This window comes from Hevea brasiliensis, unplaced genomic scaffold (assembly GCF_030052815.1).
Source record: "Hevea brasiliensis isolate MT/VB/25A 57/8 unplaced genomic scaffold, ASM3005281v1 Scaf355, whole genome shotgun sequence".
NCBI classification, from domain to species: Eukaryota; Viridiplantae; Streptophyta; class Magnoliopsida; order Malpighiales; family Euphorbiaceae; genus Hevea; species Hevea brasiliensis.
Window position 1 is genome coordinate 3,520 of NW_026614868.1, and position 20,415 is coordinate 23,934.

General features: G+C 23.7%; 2 protein-coding genes and 1 non-coding gene across 4 annotated transcripts in view; all 3 read right to left on the minus strand.

Annotated features, from left to right (window-relative positions):
- Positions 1 to 466: 466 nt before the first annotated feature.
- Positions 467 to 20,415, minus strand: part of LOC131177210 (receptor-like protein 9a) — a 38,910-nt gene continuing 18,961 nt past the window's right edge. Inside the window, exon 4 of the mRNA XM_058142161.1 lies at positions 467 to 2,346. Coding sequence (XP_057998144.1) covers positions 467 to 2,346 — 1,880 coding nt within the window. The remainder of the gene's footprint in view (positions 2,347 to 20,415) is intronic.
- LOC131177208 (receptor-like protein 56) lies at positions 5,980 to 13,615 on the minus strand. Of its 2 annotated transcripts, XM_058142158.1 has the most exons (5): positions 13,175 to 13,615; positions 12,365 to 12,520; positions 10,974 to 11,048; positions 7,196 to 7,333; positions 5,980 to 6,453 (listed from the first exon to the last, which is right to left on the minus strand). In XM_058142158.1, the coding sequence occupies exons 1-5, from the start codon at positions 13,578 to 13,580 to the stop codon at positions 6,338 to 6,340; spliced, it is 891 nt and encodes a 296-aa protein (XP_057998141.1). In that variant the 5' UTR covers positions 13,581 to 13,615; the 3' UTR covers positions 5,980 to 6,337. The 2 variants fall into 2 exon arrangements, with proteins under 2 accessions (XP_057998141.1, XP_057998142.1); XM_058142159.1 differs by lacking the exon at positions 10,974 to 11,048 and having other exon boundaries at positions 5,981 to 6,453.
- On the minus strand, positions 20,317 to 20,403 carry LOC131177211 (small nucleolar RNA Z122). Its single transcript, XR_009146829.1, has one exon. It is a non-coding gene; the product is annotated as a small nucleolar RNA Z122 (small nucleolar RNA).

A 20,415-nucleotide genomic window follows, 5' to 3' on the forward strand; every position in this document is an offset into this window, starting at 1 on the left:
ATAATGAGAAAGAAATATTATATGAAGATGATAACAATTAATAAAAAAAACACAGCTGAATTAATATAATAAAAATATAAAAGTAAATTTAAAGAGCACATTAAAATAATGTTGACGTTTTGGCTTCAAATTTCAATTATTACAATGACTAACACAGACCAATAATATTCGTATCAATGAAGCTCTCATGTTCTTCAAGCACTAGCAAAAGCCTACATTTTTGCATAGACACTAGACAAATTATTGGTTGAGCCAAATCGAAATTGAATTAATACAAATATCAACCAAGTTAAACCATAACATGCACCAATGCTTGTTGATGCAGAGGATTGCTACCAACACCAATAGAATTGTGACATAGGATGCACAGAAACTCCAATAGAACCACACCATATCAATACCACCTTCATCTTCCTCTTCTACAGCAATAGATGGTGATGGTGGTGGAGTTTCATCGATCATGCACTCAGATGAATGAGTGGCCCATAAGTAGGTTACCTTTGTAACTATTTTCATCAAAAGTCCCAAATTGCCCTTTATCAAGAACTCTACCAGAGAAATTGTTGTATGAAACATTAAAAGTTTCCAAAAAAGTCAGCACAACTAGTTCATTAGGAATTTCACCATTCAAACTGTTGTTGCCAAGATCTAGGCTCTCTAAATTCCTTAAATTTGAAAAACTGACTGGTATAGATCCTGTTAAGTGATTGTTAGACAAATTCAATGACCGAATTCCATGCAGGTCTCCAATTTCTTGAGGAATTCTACCACTTAACTCATTGCATGATAAATCTATTCCTGCCATCAAGTTGATAATATCACCCCTATAAGAGTTGTATCTATATTTCATTGCAAATTCCACTTCCACATCTTCTAAAGAATTCCAATATACACAAGGTAGATGGAAGTGAAGAGGGCTATCTAGGGGAGCACAATTGGCATCAACTATATTGTTCATAAAGTAAGAATAAATGACTCCCATCATTCTAAATGATATATTATTCCCAAAAGATATATTATTAAAGCACGAAGGTATGGAGCCAGAAAGTAAATTACTTGAAAGATCCATGATACTCACATTTCTTAATTCACACAACTGATTAGGAATGCTGCCATGCAATTCATTACCTCCCAATAAAAGCACACGCAATTGGGAGAGCTGACTGATCCAAGATGCAATATTTCCAGAAAAACTATTGTCCCTCAGATCAAGTGCCACTAAATTAGGACTTCTAAGAAGCACATGGGGTATGGATCCATTTAGACTGTTCTTTTGTAAAAACAAGAAGCGCAATGATGAAGCATTGAAGCAAGAAGGCATAGGCCCATATAACCTATTTTCTGAGAGGTCTAAAAATTCAAGACTACTCATATTACATAGTTGTCTGGGAAATGGACCTGATACCTTATTATTGGATATGTCCAAAAAAGATAGGGAGGATCTGTCCAAGAAGTCTACGCCTATCATCGCACTGAAGTTGTTGTTTTTCATATCCAATGTCGTCAAGCTTCTCAAGTTCATATTTTGAGGAAAAATGTTCCCCTGAAGATTATTGTTTGACAGAATCAGTGTACAATCAAAGGTACAATTTGCAAACAGACTTCCTGGCAACTCTCCTGAGAATTTATTATGGGATAAATCCAGAGCATATAGTTCTTGTATCTCACTAATTGAAGAAGGAACATTACCGTTGAAATTATTTCTTGACATGTTTATATAGAGTAGATTTGAGAGGACCAAACCAAACTCCTTAGGCAGCACACCAGTGATGTTGTTGCTCGAAATATCAAACTTAAGCAAATCATGCTTGTAATTTGGTAGATGAAAAGTTCCCGTAAATGAGTTGTTCATCAAATTCATAACTTGTAACTTGGAGTTATTTCGTAAGATCCAAGAGGGGAACGTCCCAAACAGCATATTGTGAGAGAGATCAATGAAGCGTATGTCATTTTGGTAGAGAAGAAAGCTAGGAATTGCTCTAGTTCTCACATTTAAGTTGCAATTCGACAAGTCAATGTACTTGAGTTGAAATGTAGGAAACCATGTATAATATTCTGTTTCCAATTCTAACCTCCTACTTCCCGAAGAGAGTAGAAATGCTTCAAGCTTAGAGTGGTTAGCCAAAGCGCTAAATGAGAATAAGCCTTCAAACTCATTACCAGAAAGTAGCAAATACTTGAGGGATGTGAGTTTAGAAACAACAGATTGAAAGTTGCCACTCAACTGATTGAATGACAGATCAAGAACTTGGAGGTTGGTCAAGTTGCCAATACATTCCGGAAGAGGGCCAGAAAATTGATTTCGTCCGAGACCCAACTCAACGAGACTTTTGAATTTGCATAATCCTACAATAGGAAAATATTAAGCCAATAAAATGTTGGAATATTAAGTCAATTTTGCGAATCAACCATAATTTTTCAATAGCACGGATAAATTTTATTATGTTAGAATGTAGGAATTTTTTTTTTTTGCTAAATTAATCAGTTTGGTACCCAGAATATGTTTAACTAGACGTTAGCTTGTATAATGAGCGGATTAATATTATTTTATAATGATATCATTGAAAATATATTTAAATATTTTTATATAATTTTTAATTTTTACGTATATATAACCTAAAAAAACTATTTTCGTAAAAAATAAATATAATTTTCACCATTTACTAATTATGATAAAAAGCATGCATTATTTTTTTTTTATAAATGTTTCTTTTTAAATTAATATTTTTATTGCTTAATTATTACAAAAATTAATAAATTTTCTTCAAGAAAAATATTTTATTAACTATTAAATTAAAATAAATGAAAGTAATATATTTATTTATTAATTGATATAGTTATATAAGTTTTATAAATGGATTAAAATTGTTAACAATATTAATAGTTTAATTAAATTAATATTGATAAAATTAAAAGAAAATAAAAAATTTTAATTAATCAATTTGGTAACCCAGAGTATATTTAACTAGATGCTAGCCCATATAATGTGCAGATTAATCTTATTTTTTTTAAATGATATCATTAATTGAAAACATATTTAATGTTTAGTTGTGTATTTTTTTTTAATTCACCTGGCTAATTATAGATTAAGTGTTTATTTTTATATGTTCTTTTGATATATTTATTTGTTAATATTCTTCCTTTCTAAGTCAGTATGATATTATATTTTACATTAATAATGAAACTTTTAAACAATAAGTTTATACATAAAATTCAATAATAAAAAAAAACTATAATGTGATCATAAAATTATATAATTTTTAGTATTATCTTTTAATTTTAAAAAGGATAAGATAATAACAGAATGGAGTAAATAGTATATAATTATAATTTTCACGCTTTTCATGATTTTATTATATATTTTTTAATAAAAATATTATGATTTTTCAAGTTTCTTTCTTCAAGTGAAAACATATTTTTATTTTAATAATTGATTTTCTTAAATTATTTCTAATTTAATTGTAAAGTATTATATTCAATTTAAAAGAAAAAAAAATTCATTAAGGTTAAGAATAATGAGGAGATTAACGGAAAGATAATAATAAAAATGACAAAAGAAAAAGAGTTTTTTTGAAAAGGGAAGGGGAAACCTCAATTTTATTTAATTATGATATGATTATTTTTTAATTTTATTTTGAAATATTTGTGAAGTTAATGTGAATAAAAGTTAATTAAAAAATAATTTAGTTAAATTTCAATCAAATGTCATGTATTATTACATAGTTAAATCTTTGATTCAATCCTAATAATACATAACAAGTTAGCGGTATGTGCACTTACACGTAGTTAATATTATTTAATAATTTAATTTAATTTTTATTATTTAATGAAATTATAAATATTTATTAATTTCATAACTTCTTTTTTTATATTAAATTTCAAAATTTTATATTTAATAATAATCATAATAATGAAATCTTTTAGGTCACTACAATAAAAATTTAAAACAATAGTGTAATTGCATATTTCAAGAAAGATAATAATAATCATTTATCTGATTAAAAAATAATTCTTTTTCCTTTATTATATCATTTAATATTGATATAAAATAACATGATTCGTTTATTTATAAATTATTATTTAATAAAAAATATAATTTACAAGTTAAATTTTGAACTGTGCTAAAACACCAGTTAATCTATTTCTTCCTTCATATATATATATATATATATATATATATATATATATATATATATTTAATGCAGTAAATATAATTTTTTTTTTATCTTTCTTATGTATCGCATAGTATTAAGTTTTTAAGAATAATTATGTTAAAATATTGGCATTGTACTGTAAAGTATTTCTTTATTAATTACATAAAGTATTATAAGGTTAAATTTTTAATCTATATTATTTGTTGTTAATATTTTATAATTTTAATATACATTATTTTGACACTCTTAAAAAATTTATGAATTCATCAATGAGGTTGTTTAAGAAGGGGACCTCTAAAAGATGAATTGACTTATTTTATATCTAACCAAATAAAAATAACAATTGAGATAAGATATGAAGTTACCTTTTGAGAGGGAGCCATTGAATTGATTGTCACTCAAATCCAATATTTCCAAATTTGTCAGATTATTTAATTCTGAATCATATGTAGTTGTGCATGCAAAAAAAAATAAAATAATATATATTAAAGATGAAATTATAATATAAGTCATTTATAAAAGATTGCAAGTTACTGTTTTTAAATTTCTAAAAAAAAAAAAAAACTGTTTTGAAGAAATTTGATAATTTTTCAAAACCTCCGCAGCATAATGTAATATTGACTCAAAGTTCAGACAAAGTAATAAAAAAGAAATTGCCAAAATAATATAATAATTCATACAATAAACTTAAACAAAATAAATAGCTACTAATAAGTAAGACAGTGATGAATTCACAAAGTCAATAAAAATTATTAAGGATATATATTATGATAAAAAAAAAGAAAAATTTAAGAGTTTTAATATTTAAAAAAAAAACTACCTGCATGCAATTATTAGTTAAAAGACTGTTTTAAAAAGCATACTTCTGAAAGTTTTTATTCATATAAAGAAAATATTTTTAACAATGTTAATAATTATACGTATTTAAAAAATTAAATTCATAGAAGCCAATTATAAATGTTTTCTGTAATTTTATTTTGACCCATTTTAAAAATTTTCTGAATTGAAGTCAAGCATTTTTTATATTCAAAAATAAAAATAACAAATGAGATAGGATATAAAGTTACTTTCAAATGAGAAGTAGTCATTGAATTGATTGTAACTTATATCTAGCATTTCCAAAATTTTCAAATTATTTAATTCTGAAACATAAAAGAAAAATAAAAAGGTATACATTAGAAATGAAAATTGCAAGTTATCTACAAAAGATTGCAAGTTATTGTTTTAAATTATAACTTGTAAATTTTTTTAATTTGATAATTTCATACCATAGAGTTTCAGTTATACAAGTACTCTATACAGTTTTACGCATTAATTTTAAGTAGTTGGAATTAAGTGGAAAAATTATATTTGCGTGACTTAAATTCCAACAAATTGAAGTTTAACATGAAGTTTAACAATCATTAAAATAAGTACTAATGATTAAAAAAAGTAATTTTTTTTGTCAAATTACAATGTAGTCTAATAGTTTTATTTGAATTAATTGTATCATATTTAACTTACATTTATATGTCATTAAAAAAGAAAAAAAATATGAAATTTACAATGTACGTAATCTGTGTAATAAATCTTAAAAAAATGGTTTAAACATGAAGATCATTTTTTTTTTTAATTTTACACGTGATCTTATAAAATTATAAAAAAAAAATTTTTTTTTTTAGAAGTGAGGAGATAAAACTACAACAAAGTGAAAAAAAAATAAATATAAATACAAAATTACTATTTTTTTATGTTATTCACTATTATATTATTCCATGTATAAATAATAACTATGCTTTATATATATAAAGGATGCACGTTCTAATAAAAATTAAAAAAAAAAACATTAAGAGTTTTAATATATTTTTTTTTAATTTACCTCTATGCAGTTATTAGTTAAAGAGTGATTTACAAACCATACTGCTGAAATTTTTTATTTTTATAAAGAAAATATATTTAAATGTTAATAATTATACGTATTCAAAAGATTAAATTCATAGAGGTCAATTATATATATTTTCTTTATTAATTACATAAAGTATTGCATAGTTAAATTTTTAATCGATTTTATTTATTGTTAATATTTTATAATTTCAATATTATTTTAACTCACTTTGAAAATTTTTTGAATTCGTCACTAAGTCAAGCATTTTTTAGAAGGGGACACATGGCAGCTCTAAAAGATAAATTGGGTTATTTTATATCTACCAATAAAAATAACAAATGAGATGGGATATGAAGTTACCTTCAAGTGAGAGGGAACCGTTGAATCCATTGTAACTTATATCCAGTATTTCCAAATTTTTCAGATTATTTAATTCTGAACCATGTGTAGTTGTGAAAGAAAAAACAAAAAGATATATATTAGAGATGAAATTATAATAAGTCATCTACAAAATATTGTAAGTTACTATTTTTAAATTTCTCTTAAAAAACTATTTTAGAAGTGATCTAAAACTTAAATTCTTCAAATTTGATAATTTTAAAGCATACAGTTTCAGTTACTATTTACTTTATACAGTTTTGTTCATTCATTTTATGCAGCTGAAATTAAGTGAAGAACTATATTTTCGTGACTGAATTCTATCAAATTTAAGTTCAATATGAAGTTCAATTATCATCAAAATAAGGCCTAATGATTAAAAAAAAAACTCAAACTTTTTTCTTAAAATTACAATTTTATCTGAATTATATCATATTTAACTTAAAATTATATGTCATTAAAAAAAGAAAAGATAAAAAACTTACAATATACATAATCTATGTAATAAATCTTAAAACAATTGCTTAAACATGTAGATTTTTTTTTATTTTATATGTGATATTGTAAAACTATCAAAAAAAATTTTTTAAATCCATTTATGTTTACAAAGTAATTAATTTATAAATAAATATAATTCACCCAGATTTGAAGTTCATCTTAATTTGGTAGGAAGTTATTGAATCCGTTGCCACTTATATATAAGGATTTCAAGTTTTCCAAGTTACTTAATTTTGAACCAAGAGCGAAAAAATACAATAAAAAGAATTAAGTGTGAAGAAAACATTTCTAAGAATCAAACCTTGGACAGGGAAGGAACCTTCCATGTCATTCCATCCAATTTTCAAAGTCCTAAGTAATGTAAGAGCACCCAATGATGATAATATACTTTTATCGAACTGATTGTAACTGATGTCCAAATCCTCTAATCTTTCAAAACCTGTACACCATATAACTTTCATGTCATTTCAGGACATAATTAATTATTAATAAGCCTATGTAGTTGTGTAAAAAAAATGCACATATTAGAGATGAAATTATATAAAGTCATCTAGAAAAAATTGTAAGATACCGTTTTTGAACTTCTCAAAAAAAATTTAATTAATTGGAATTATGTTAGACTAACTACCTGTATGAAAATTAATATTTTTGTGACTAAATTGCATCAAATTGAAGTACAACATGAAATTCATTTATTATTAAAATAATGCTTAATGCGTAAAAAAAGTCATTTTTTTCCTTAAAATTACAATTTAACCTAACAGACTTAATTTTCATAATATACCAACTTATATTTCATGTTAGATTTCTTATGAAAGTTCTGTTATAACTAAATGATATTAATTATTTGCAAGAAAAGCATGTTTTAGTGTTAAATTGTAACCAATTGAAATTTTATATCAATAATAAAAATTATAAATTTTAATATTAATTTCTATTGCTGCACTATTTAATAAAATTATGATTCATATTTTATTTATCTTAATATTTTATTTGAATTATATCATATTTAACATAAAATTATATGTCCACTTAAAGAAAATGTAATTTACAATATACATAATCTATATAATTAATCTTAAAACAATTTCTTAAAATGAAGATAAGGTTTTAAATTTATATGCGATTTTCTGAAAAAAAAAACCATTTATTTATTATAAAAATAATTCTTTTTTAAATGCAATGACAATTCACCAATAGGGATCTTAAAACTAAAATTTTCACATTATTTAATTATGAATCATATGTAGTTGTGCATGCAAAAATTAAAAAATAAAAAATATACATATATTAGAGATGAAATTATAATAAGTGAGATCAACTAACTATATTTTTATGACGAAATTGTATCAAATTCAAATTCAACAATGAAATTCAATTATTATTAAATTAAAATTTGCCTAGTGATTAAAAAAAGTCAATTTTTTTTTCAAAATTACAATTTAATCTAATAATATTCTTTTAATCATACCATATTTAACTGAAAAATATGTCATTAAAAAAGAAAAGATATCAGATTTACAATTACATAATTTATATAATAAATCTTAAAATAATTGCTTAAAACATGAAAATCATTTTTTATTTTATATGTGATTTTGTAAAACTATCAAAAAAATTTGAAAAATCCATTTATTTTTATAAAAATAATTAATTTATAAAACTAAACAAAATAAATAGCTTCTAATAAATAAGACAGCAATTAATTCATGTGTGTAAATATATCAACCCACTTTAACTTTTGAGAAAAGTACCCAAAAAAAAAAAAAAATCCTTGTGATTTTGCTCTTTGACACTTTTGAATTTGTATTTTATTTTTTTTGTCAAAATAGTGCCTTGCGCTTGTCACCGTTAGCATTTTTAAGCCAAACTATTTAACAACATTAACTCTGCTGATATGGTACTGACGTAGAATTAAATATTTAATAAAATATAATTTTTAATCTAATTAGTTTCACATATAATTAAAATTATTTAATTTTTAATGAAAATAAAAATAAAAATTAATTTTTTGTAGAGAAAAAAGAAATTGATTTTTAATAATGAAAAAACCAAGCTTTGACATTTCTCCTTTCTCATATTTTCTCACTCTTTTCCTGATAAACAAACAAAATCTAAATGCAGTCATTGTCCAACCTCTTATCAGCTACCTTCATAATTATTAGAAATCTCATATTGGAAAAATATAAAGTAAAAGGGTCTAACATTTTTTTTAAATTTAATATGATATTAAAATCTGAACTGGGTTGTTATTTTTAACTATTCATAAAATTATATATTTTAGCTTATATATAATAAAAATATTAATTATTAAATGACAACTATAAGGGAGGAGTGTTAGAAATTTCACACTGAAATAATTGCCTAGTACTCAAGTATGCACCCTTCTCAATGCAACCACCACACCCATTCCAATAGGAACTGGAAGCTAGCAATCTTGGTCCTAGGTCATTGCCCTCACACCACCTCAGGAAGACAGGAACCATCGCACTGAATCCATAGACATCGGGCTTACAGGTAGCTTTGCCAATATTAAATCATCCAGGGACAATGAAGCCCATTATTCCAGGCATTCCTTTGAGCTTTGCATAGGAGATTTTCTCATTCTAAGGCATGAGCCAGCCCAAAAGGCATGAGCCAGCCCAAAATCTCCTAAGCCAACATTGAAGTTGGAATCCAAAAAAACTTGTGGCTAACCCAAAACAGCAAAATCCACAAAAATCCCCGAATCAAAACCAACCCACAAAATCTTGTGTTAATCTTCTATTGTTTTTCTATTTATTTCAAGAATGGATAAATTGCAGAGAAGAAATTTCAAATAACTCATCTTCACTTGTGTGTTGTAGAAAATTGAGAAGATTAGAATGGGTAAGGTAATAATGAGAAAATAAAGATGGATGAGATATTTTGAGCATAAACGACGTCAGCATGATAAGTTAAGGTGTAATTTTAATTTGGTTTAATTATTTAGCAACGGTTAGACTTATTCAATATTTACGAACTCTATGAATGTTTCTTTATTCTTTGCGTCAAGGACGTAGTGAAAGGAATATCCCTATTATTGATTTAAGACTAGATGGTTATGATGGCTGTGTGGTTGGGTTTAAGAAATACAGGATATGGGAATTAAGAATGAGAATCAAAAACTTGAGTTTGCACAGCTATATGATTGGATTTAAGAAATGCATGATTTGGGAATTGGGGAAGGACATGTTCTTCGCTTTCTTTTCCTTTTTAATTTTTAAATTCAATTAAAATAAAAAATATAATTTTATTTAAATAATTTTAGAAAATGTAAATTTAAGTTATTTAATTTCTATTTATTATTTGTTGAACCAATTAAATTAATTTTTTTTATTTTTATTTGTTTGTGGGACCCATTCTATTACAATATATTATTTTAATATGTTATGTTAGCAGCTTAACACCGTTAGTGTCATTTGAACCATTTGTGCTAACGGAAACAATCTCAAGACACAATTTTGACAAAAAATGAAACACAAACATAAAGTGTCAAAAGCATGAAGCCACATGATTTTTTTTTTAAATTTTTCCTTAATTTTTTTTATGTGATTCACTATTGTATTATTTCATATATAAATAATAACTATGCTTCATGCATATACATATATAAAGGATGTACATTCAGACAAAACTAAAAGAAAGAAGGAAAATTTTAAGAGTTTTAATATTTTTCTAAAAAAATTACCTATATGAAATTTTTAGCTAAAGAATGATTTACAAAGCATACTTTTGAAAATTTTAATTCATATAAAGAAAATATATTTAATAATGTTAATAATTATACATATTCAAAAAATAAATAAATTCATAGAGATTAATTATAAATATTTTCTTTATTAATTATTTGTTTATTTGTTGTTAAATTTTTAATCTATTTTATTTGTTGTTAATATTTTGTAATTTCAATATTATTTCAATTCACTTCGAAAATTTTTTGAATTCCTCAGTTAAGTCAAGCATTTTTTTAAAGGGGACACTTGGTAGTTCTAAAAGATAAATTGGATTGTTTTATATCTAACAATAAAAATAACAAATGAGATGGGATATGAAATTACCTTCAAGTGAGAGGGAGCCATTGAATCCATTGACACTTATATCCAGTATTTTCAAATTCTTCAGACTATTTAATTCTAAATCATGCGTGGTTGTGAAAGAAAAAACAAAAAGATATATATTAGAGATGAAATTATAATAAGTCATCTACAAAATATTGTAAGTTACTATTTTTAAATTTCTCTTAAAAAAAACTGTTTTAGAAGTGATCTAAAACTTGTAAATTCTTCAAATCTTAAAACAATTGCATATTGATATTTTTTTTTGTTATATGTGATTTTGTAAGACTATCAAAAATAATTTGAAAAATCCATTTATTTTTATAAGAATAAGTGGGAGTAATTGGATGTTCTGATAAAATAAGAGTGAAGAAAAAGATTCCAAAAATTAAACATACCTTGGATAGGGACGGCACCTACCATTGTGTTAAACATATCACTAACAATCAAAGTCTTAAGTGATTTAAGAGCACCCAATGATGATAAGATGCTACTATTGAACAAATTGCCACAGATATCCAACTCCTCTAATCTTTCAAAACCTCTACATCTTATAGCTTTTTATGTTATTTCATGATATAATTGATTAACAAATAAGCTTCTATGCAATTGTGCAAAAAGGAAAAAATAAAAATCCATATATTAAAGATGAAATTATAACAAGTTCTAGAAAAAATTACAAGATACTGTTTTTGAATTTCTCAAAAAAAAAAAAATCTTTAATTTCATGTGACTAAGGAAAGAAATTGTAACTGAATTGTTTTTACACCTTTATGGTATATATGTATGCCAGCTAACAACAGTAACCGCACCCTAACTAATCCAGCTGGTAGAGTGACTTATGTAACTAATCAATTATAAGTTATAACTACATGACTCTGACAAAAATAAGAAAGCATTGATACATATAAATTATATTATATTTTAGAAATTGCATCAAATTCGATTTCAACATAAGTCCAATTATCATTAAAACAAGGCTTAATAAGTCATCTTTTTTCTCAAAATTACAATTTAATTTTCTTAATATACTAACTTTTATTTCATGCTAGATTTAACTAAATGGCATTAATTATTTGCAAGAAAAGCTTGTTTTAGTGATTAAATTGTAACAAATTGAAATTTTATAACCATAAAAAAATTATAAATTTTAATATTAATATCTATTGCTTCACTATTTAGTAAAATTATGATTCATATTTTATTTATCTTAATATTTTATTTGAATATATCACATTTAACATAAAATTGTATGTCAGTAAAAAAAGATATGCAATTTACAATATACATAATCTATATAATTAATCTATCAAAAACATTTGAAAAATCCATTTATTAGTTGGATGTTATGATAGAATAAGTGTGAAGAAAACAATTCCAAGAATCAAACATACCTTTGCTAGGGAAGGAACCTCTCATGTTATTCCAACTAAGAATCAAAGACTTAAGTGATGTAAGAGCACCCAATGATGATAAGATGCTATTATTGAACCAATTGTAACTAAGGTCCAAGGTTTCTAGCTTCTTTAATTCTGATAATCTTTCAAAACCTGCACATATATAGTATACACCTCTTTACACTACAAAAAATTAACTTCAGTAGAGATGAAATTGACATAGCTTGTAATGCCCATAGATACATTGGAAAAGATGAAATTGATTGTAGATTTATGAAATATCATGATACATAAACCTTTGAATAAAGCATATCTTTGATAGGGATGAAATTTTCTTTCTACTGTAATTAAGTGTTGAAGACTGAATCTTATAAAAAAAAAAAAGTAAAGTCTTAAGTGATATAAGAGAACCTAATGATAATAAGATATTGTTATTGAATCTAGTGAAACTGATGTCCCACTCTGATATAAGAGTACCCAATGTAATGAACCTTTTATTCTATTAATTGTTACTAAGAATCAAAGTCTTAAGAAATATAAGAGCACCTAATGAATTAAGAATCAAAGTCTTAGGTGATGTAAGAGCACTCAATGATAATAAAATTCAATTATTAAAATAATTAACTGTAAGATCTAAGACTTCTAATTTCTTCAATTTTGATTATCTTTCAAAACCTAAATATATTATAGAGCAAAATCTTTCAAAATCTTTTAGAGCAGTGCACCTAATAATGTACTGAAAATAGTATATTTGGCAAACAAATAAAAAAAAATTATAATATAGATAGAAGAGCATAGGATATGTACCTTCATCATAATCAATAAAACCACCAATTTCATTGTAGGATAAATTAAGATTTCTGAGCTCTTTCAACTGCTGGAACATTGACAACTTTATAAACCAAATATTTTCACCGTCAAAAAGTGATTCGCTATCTATGTCATGTTGTCGTGTATTGTTGAGGAAGAGCTCAATCATGTGACTTGTAGTAGAATTACACGTGACACGCTCCCATTTACAACAATCACTCATTGAATCATCAACCCAAGAAGAAAGAAGATGATCAGCATCAGCTCCATCTGATACAACAAATTTCTTAAAATTTAAGAGTGCCAATCTCTCTGCTTCAAAGCAACCTTTGTTTCCATGGATTTGAGTCCCCAGGATTATAAGACCCAACAATAAGCACTTTGCTAAGTTAGCCAACTCCATTTGAAATTGTGATGCTCCTATTCACTACTTCTCCCCCTTAATTATTTATACTCACAACTACTAGTCTACTAGCACATCCATAATATAAAGATGGTTTTTTTTTTTAATAAAAATATTTAATAAGAATTCAAATTTGTAATTTTATAGTATTGTCAAATAGACAGCTCACTCAATGTCATTTAATCAAAAATTAATATTACTATTATTATTATGAATGGAAGTTTATTACGAACTTATTTTTTATAATTATATTATAATGAAAAAGCTATGAACTAGGTGTACATGTATGTATAATTTTATACATTCTGTACATAATATATGTAAGATGGAAAATATTTTAAAATTTTAAATAATATATCCATTAATACAATAAATAATGCTATTTGATTTTGTATTAAAATTAATGGTTTTAGTTTATTTTGAATTGAGACCATTTAATAATAATTTTTTTTCTTAATTTGAGGATGAGTTGTATCCACCAATTCTAATTATATTCAATTTAAAATTCAAGAGAGAGGAAGAATGATTTTAATTTTGAAATTTAATTGTGTCAATTTTGATTTTATTTTAAATTAAAAAAAAAAGAGTTCAATTTGGTTTAATATATGAGACCATTATCACCTCAACCCTAGAACTCAGGGTTTGTAATTTATAAAACTTTTGGTTAAATTTTTCTTTTTCATTTTTATTGATTTTTTCGTAAATAAATTCATAAAAATTTTCATTATAAAAATTTTAAAATAGTTAAATAGAAAAGTTGGAATTTTTTTTTTCTTTATAGAAAAGTTTTAATTGAAAGTGATGTTTTTAAAATTGTGGTCCTTGAGGAGGACTTTCATGCTCCGATAAAAATAAAATTTAATTTTGTAGAACTCATTATTAATTATTAATTATTTTATGATTTATTTATCACTATATATATATAAATATTATATATGAAACTACAGTTGTATCATATAATTTCTAGAGGGTATTTTATACAAATAGATATGTAACAATAAAAATATTTAGGCTCCATTTGATCAGGAAAAAACTAATTTAGGTATTAAAATGAATGAGAATTATTCTATTATGAGTGTTGAAAAACTTTTTTTTTTTTAATTCACATTCTCACAGATTAAGGAATTCACTATGACTAAAAGAATCATCATTCCTCTTTCTAACCTAAGAAATCAAAACATAAAAATGAGAATGGTTATTTTATTAAAAGCCAAATGCTTAATTTCACTAATGTAATTTTAATTATTATATTTTTATAGTATTAATTAAAATGAAAATATAAAATAATATAAAATAATATTTTATATTTTCATATAATTAATAAAATTAAAAAATTATAATTATTATCATTGGTGTGAGAGTCTAATGAAATTTAATTGTGTTGACTTAAAGTCAACTACGTTGATGATGGGCAAGCGACCTGTTACCTTATTTAAAATTGAGGTAATTTAACAATTATTTTTTTTTAATTTGAGGATGAGCTGGATTATCAAATTGTTTATTATTTATTTATTTATTAAATTAAAATTTAAGTTAATTCAATTAATTCAAACATGTCATTTTTAAATTAAATAGTACATTATCAAATTGCTTTCAAATAAATTTTTAATTTTATAAATTATTTTAGATATAATGTAAATTAAAATAATTAAAGATTGATGAGAATGAATTGACTAGATTGAATTTAGAAACCCAAAGGGACCCATTTATCTTCCCACGCGCTAAGAAATTTTCCATGCTTAACCAATGTTCCATCGCACTCCTAGATTTAGCACAACGCTCACTGCAAGAAAACTCGCCCATCCCCCATGACGGGTTGTGCTCTCCACTTGTTGACCACGTATCAAGGGAATTGAACCCCCTTGCACAATGCATGAATCTTCAACTAGGATTTTTGATGAGTTATTTGTAAATTCAATTGTTATGGGTGATTTGGTTTTTGATAATTGCATGGCGTAATCTATTTTCTTTTTTAATGATACCATTTATGAAATTATTGTAGGATGTAGATGAGATGGCAATCGGTGAATATTTTTAGGTATTTCATTGGATCAAATTTTATTGGGGATATAAATTTAATATTTCAAATATTTGAAATCATGTCCAATTAAATAAGATTGAATATTTAGTACATGTAAGTATTTAATTTCATTCTCTATTAATAAATGAGGAAATAATGATGCTACATTACTATTAAAATATTTTATTTTTAAGATTAAAATACAAGGGCTTTTTTTTTTTTTTAAAAATCTTTTAATGGTATGATGTTATATTTAAATTTGATTAAAAATTATATTTCAAGATTTTAAAAGTATATATATATATATTAAAATCATGAAAATATTTGTAGTTTGATGATAGAGTTTGGTTTGATTAAATAAAGAAATAAATTTAATGCATAAAAATTGATTTGTGATACTATATTGTTTATTTTTTTAATATTTACAATAATATAATATCCAAATTAAATTAGTTTTTACAAATATTATAGTAGAAAATATAAAATTTTATGATTGAATATTATGTTTCGAAGTTTTGTCTTTATTTTGAAAAGTGTAAGTCTTTATACTAAGTATTGACTGTCAATCAACAACTAATGGCAAGTGGTATGTTATACCTTCTCAAATTTTCCAAAAGAAAGTGATATTATCATAGTTTTAATAATTTTATTCATATACACGTATTGACTGGAATGTTTAAGTCTTCTTTTATAGATAGTCATTTTAATGATTCATTAATTTCTTATCAACAACTCACATTTTCAATAACTTTATTCACTGAAACGTATTTACAGAGATGTTTAAATGTGTTTTTGTAGGCCATCATTTAAGTGACTCATTGATTTCTTAGCAACAACATCATGTGTAGTATGATTGTCTTATAAAGAATCAAATATCTAATTTGGTAACTTGTACATATAGACAGAGGCGAACCCAGCACATACCTCAGAAGGCCCTAGTTCCCCCCAATTTTTTTTTTAAATTAATATGTTATAATTAAAAGAAATAGAAAAAGACTAAGCATTTAAGTAAGCCTTCGCCCCACATCTTTTTTAAATATTTTATATAAAGTTAACATAATATAAATACACATTTTTTAAAAAAATTGATATGATTTATAGTTCTTAAATCTCAATTCCTATAATTTCTAACTATGGTTTATAGTTTAAGATTTGTAATTTTAAATAGCTAACTAAAAAAGAATTTAATCATTTTAATTGAGATTCAAATATTTCATAATTTTACGCATTATTATTTCACAAATAGTTATTTTAATTGATTGCATTTATAATAAAAATTTATATATATATATATTTGAAAACCATCTATAATTAATAAAATATATGATTTATTAAAAAATATAAATTATATTGTTTTTATAAAAGTGTAATTTGTAAATTTTTATTAATTATAATAATTATATAACTTTTAAATTTTGGTCCCTCAATATTCAACCCTGCATCCGCCTCTACATATGGAGACTTTTATCCCATTCTATATAGAAAAAAATAGATTAAGTTTAACGTACTTTTAAAGCTAGCGTTAGAGATGACGTTTGCCAAAAATTTTTTATTTAACAAAGTTTTTTTATCCAAAATCGATGTGGAACAATGTATTCCCTTACACCCAAGTCTTTATATTTTGAAAGTTCAAAACATCAATTTGAGAAACGTATACAAGATGGTTTGATTAAGATGGGCTATGAAATTACCTAGAAATTAATATAATGTCCAATGAGTATAGACTTCAACAAGAAGTGGAAGATGTTATCATAGGCGAACTAACCGTGGACTTGCAATTTTGTTTAAGTCTTTACAAAGAAACAGATGAGTTTTATTTAATTGTGATGTTTTTAAAATTGTGGTCCTGCAAGAGGACTTTCATGCTCCCTATAAGTGTAATAGTCCATAATTGATTTGATCAAGTCCTTGTTTTCATCAACCTCATCTTGAATGCATGAATCATTCGATTATAATAAAAAAAAATTAAATTTTATTTTAATAATAAATAATTTAATTTAAAATATATTTTCTAAAAACTTCAATTTTTTTATTATCAATTTAATTACTTTTTAAATGATAATAGGATTAACTAAATTTATTTAATTAATAATATAAATTATAATATTTTTGATTTTTTATTAATAATATTAAATATTAAATTATTTTAATTAATAATATATAACTATAGTTTTATTTAAATTATAAATTTATAAATTAATATCAACTATATATTTTTTTTAAAACAAATAATCAAATAGAATATTTCAATACAATTATATTCAATTAACCATTAAATTTCAATTCGATTTGATTAATATTTTAAATATATAAAAAAATTTAATTATTTAAGTATTTGATTTGGTTAATCAAATGCTAGGTAAGTGTATTATTCTTTATTTTTTTAATTGACAATTCAAATCAAACCAATTAAATTGTGGGGTTAGACGGCTAAACTTAGTCAAATTCAATTTAAAAAGAACATAAAAAGAGTGTAATTTGGGGTAATATGTCAATTCATGGTTTGGGACGACTTGGACTAATCATCAGATGACTTAAATATTTTTACTTAAATTTCAGCATAAAATAATAAATTTTAGGTAATTATTGACTGGTTTAAAAAATAATAAGAAAATTAAATCAAAAGCGAATTGTTAGTGGACTTGGAATTTTTTTTTAGTCTTCACAAAGAAACAGGGAAGGTCTATTTAAGTGTGATGTGTTTAAAATTGAGGTATTGACTTAATCAACAGTGATGGATTCAAATTTTTTTGGGGCTAATATATAAAAAATAAATAATAAAATATCATAAAAATTTTAAATATAATATTAATATCTTATAATTAAACTGAATTAAATTTAATATCTTGAAAATTATAATAAAATTATTATTATTATTATAAAAGGTTCCATAATTAATAAATAACTAAAATGTATATTATATAATATACTTATATTATTATATTATATAATTTAATTAATTGTAAATTAACATGTAACTTATAATTAAATATTATATAATTTAGAAATAATTAAAAGATAAATTATATGGTATAATATGAATTAATAACCTATTTTAAAAGTTAAATGTTAATTCAAGTATGACATTTTATGAAAATAATTGAATAAAATTATTTTAAGAATAAAGCACTAAATTAGAACCGAAATTGAAGAATTGAGAATCGTATCAAACTGAGACTAATATATATATATATATATATATATATATATATATATATATATATATATATATATTCCTTTTTTTCTGTATACATCCGTCAGCTATTGATAAGTGTTTGTTTTCATCAACCTCATCTTGGTTGCATGAATTATTATTTGATTATAACAAAAAAAAATTAAATTCAATTATTTAATTATTATTTTCAAAATATATCTTTTTAAAAATTGTATTTTTATTATCAATTCGATTTTTTTATAATAATAATTGAGTTAACTAAATTTTTTTAATTAATGATATAAATTATAATATTTTATTTTTTTCTATTAATAGTATTAAATCTTAAACTATTTTTATTAATAATTTATAATTATTTTTATTTTAGATTATAAATTTATAAATTAATCAATATTTTATAAATTATATTATTTTAGTTAAACTAAATATAATCAAAAGGAATATATCGAGTAATTATATTTAACTAACCATTAAAATTTAGTTCCATTTTATTAGTATTTAAAACGTATAACAATTTTTAATTAAGTGTTATATTTGATTTTAGAATTATGAACAATTGAATCTTTACGCAAATTTTCATTCCAAAACAATTGATTTAGCTTTCTTCATCTATACCGTTGGCGGAATATAACATTTCACATCTAAATTTTATTAAAAAAGAAATTATTCTACCTTAAATTTTTAAAACCGAACATGAATTTCAATTGCACTGACATGATGAACATGAATTTCAATTGCACTGACATGATAAACTGCTGACTATGATTTTAAGGGTACCTTAATTCAATTTCTATAGAAATTGAGGTGTGTCAGAAAATATTTATAGGAGTTAGAGTGTGTCATGAGACTTCTTAAAAATTCAAAGTGTTATCAAAATTTTTTGATAAAATTTAGAGATCAACTTATATATTCAGCCTTTATTATTTACTCTTAATGCGGTTGAGTATTATTTATACTTGATTGATTTTGTTTACTGATCCCATTGGAAGACAATGTCATTAAATTGATTGAAATAATAAACTTTATAAAAATAATAGGCTTGACCCATGGATGAATACTTATAATTTCTAAAGAACTAATTATGTGTTGCTATAGTTATCGGGGAAATAGGCCGTAGCATTTTTAAATGGTATTTTTGGTAACCCTTAGGAAATATTATCAATGACTTTATGTCTATTGGCCTAAAGAAGCTAAATATTTTTTATTTTTACAATTTAATTCAATGCTTTGAATCTTGACATAATTGATCAAAATTTCAAAATCACAAAAATTTTATCTAAAATTAAAATTGAATTTAGAGGGAGTATGTTCATATTATGCGACTCTTCAGCTGACTTTTTTATTCTCTTTTAATGGATCCCACTTCACATATATTTAATACAAAAAGAAAAAAAAAAAAAGGCTTTTAACCCTATTTAACTATTTTAACTAAAGGGTAAAAATGTAAAACTATATAACTATGCAAGGGCTATCTAACTGCAGATATTGGAGAATTAACTAAGTTAGATCATAAATCAATAGCAAAATTTTTATCGACAAGGATTGGGATAAGACTGACATGCAAATAAACACATTCAGCATGGCTAATGCCTATGATAATTTGTGGTAACTTCACATCATTTCCCAAATGATAGCAGAAA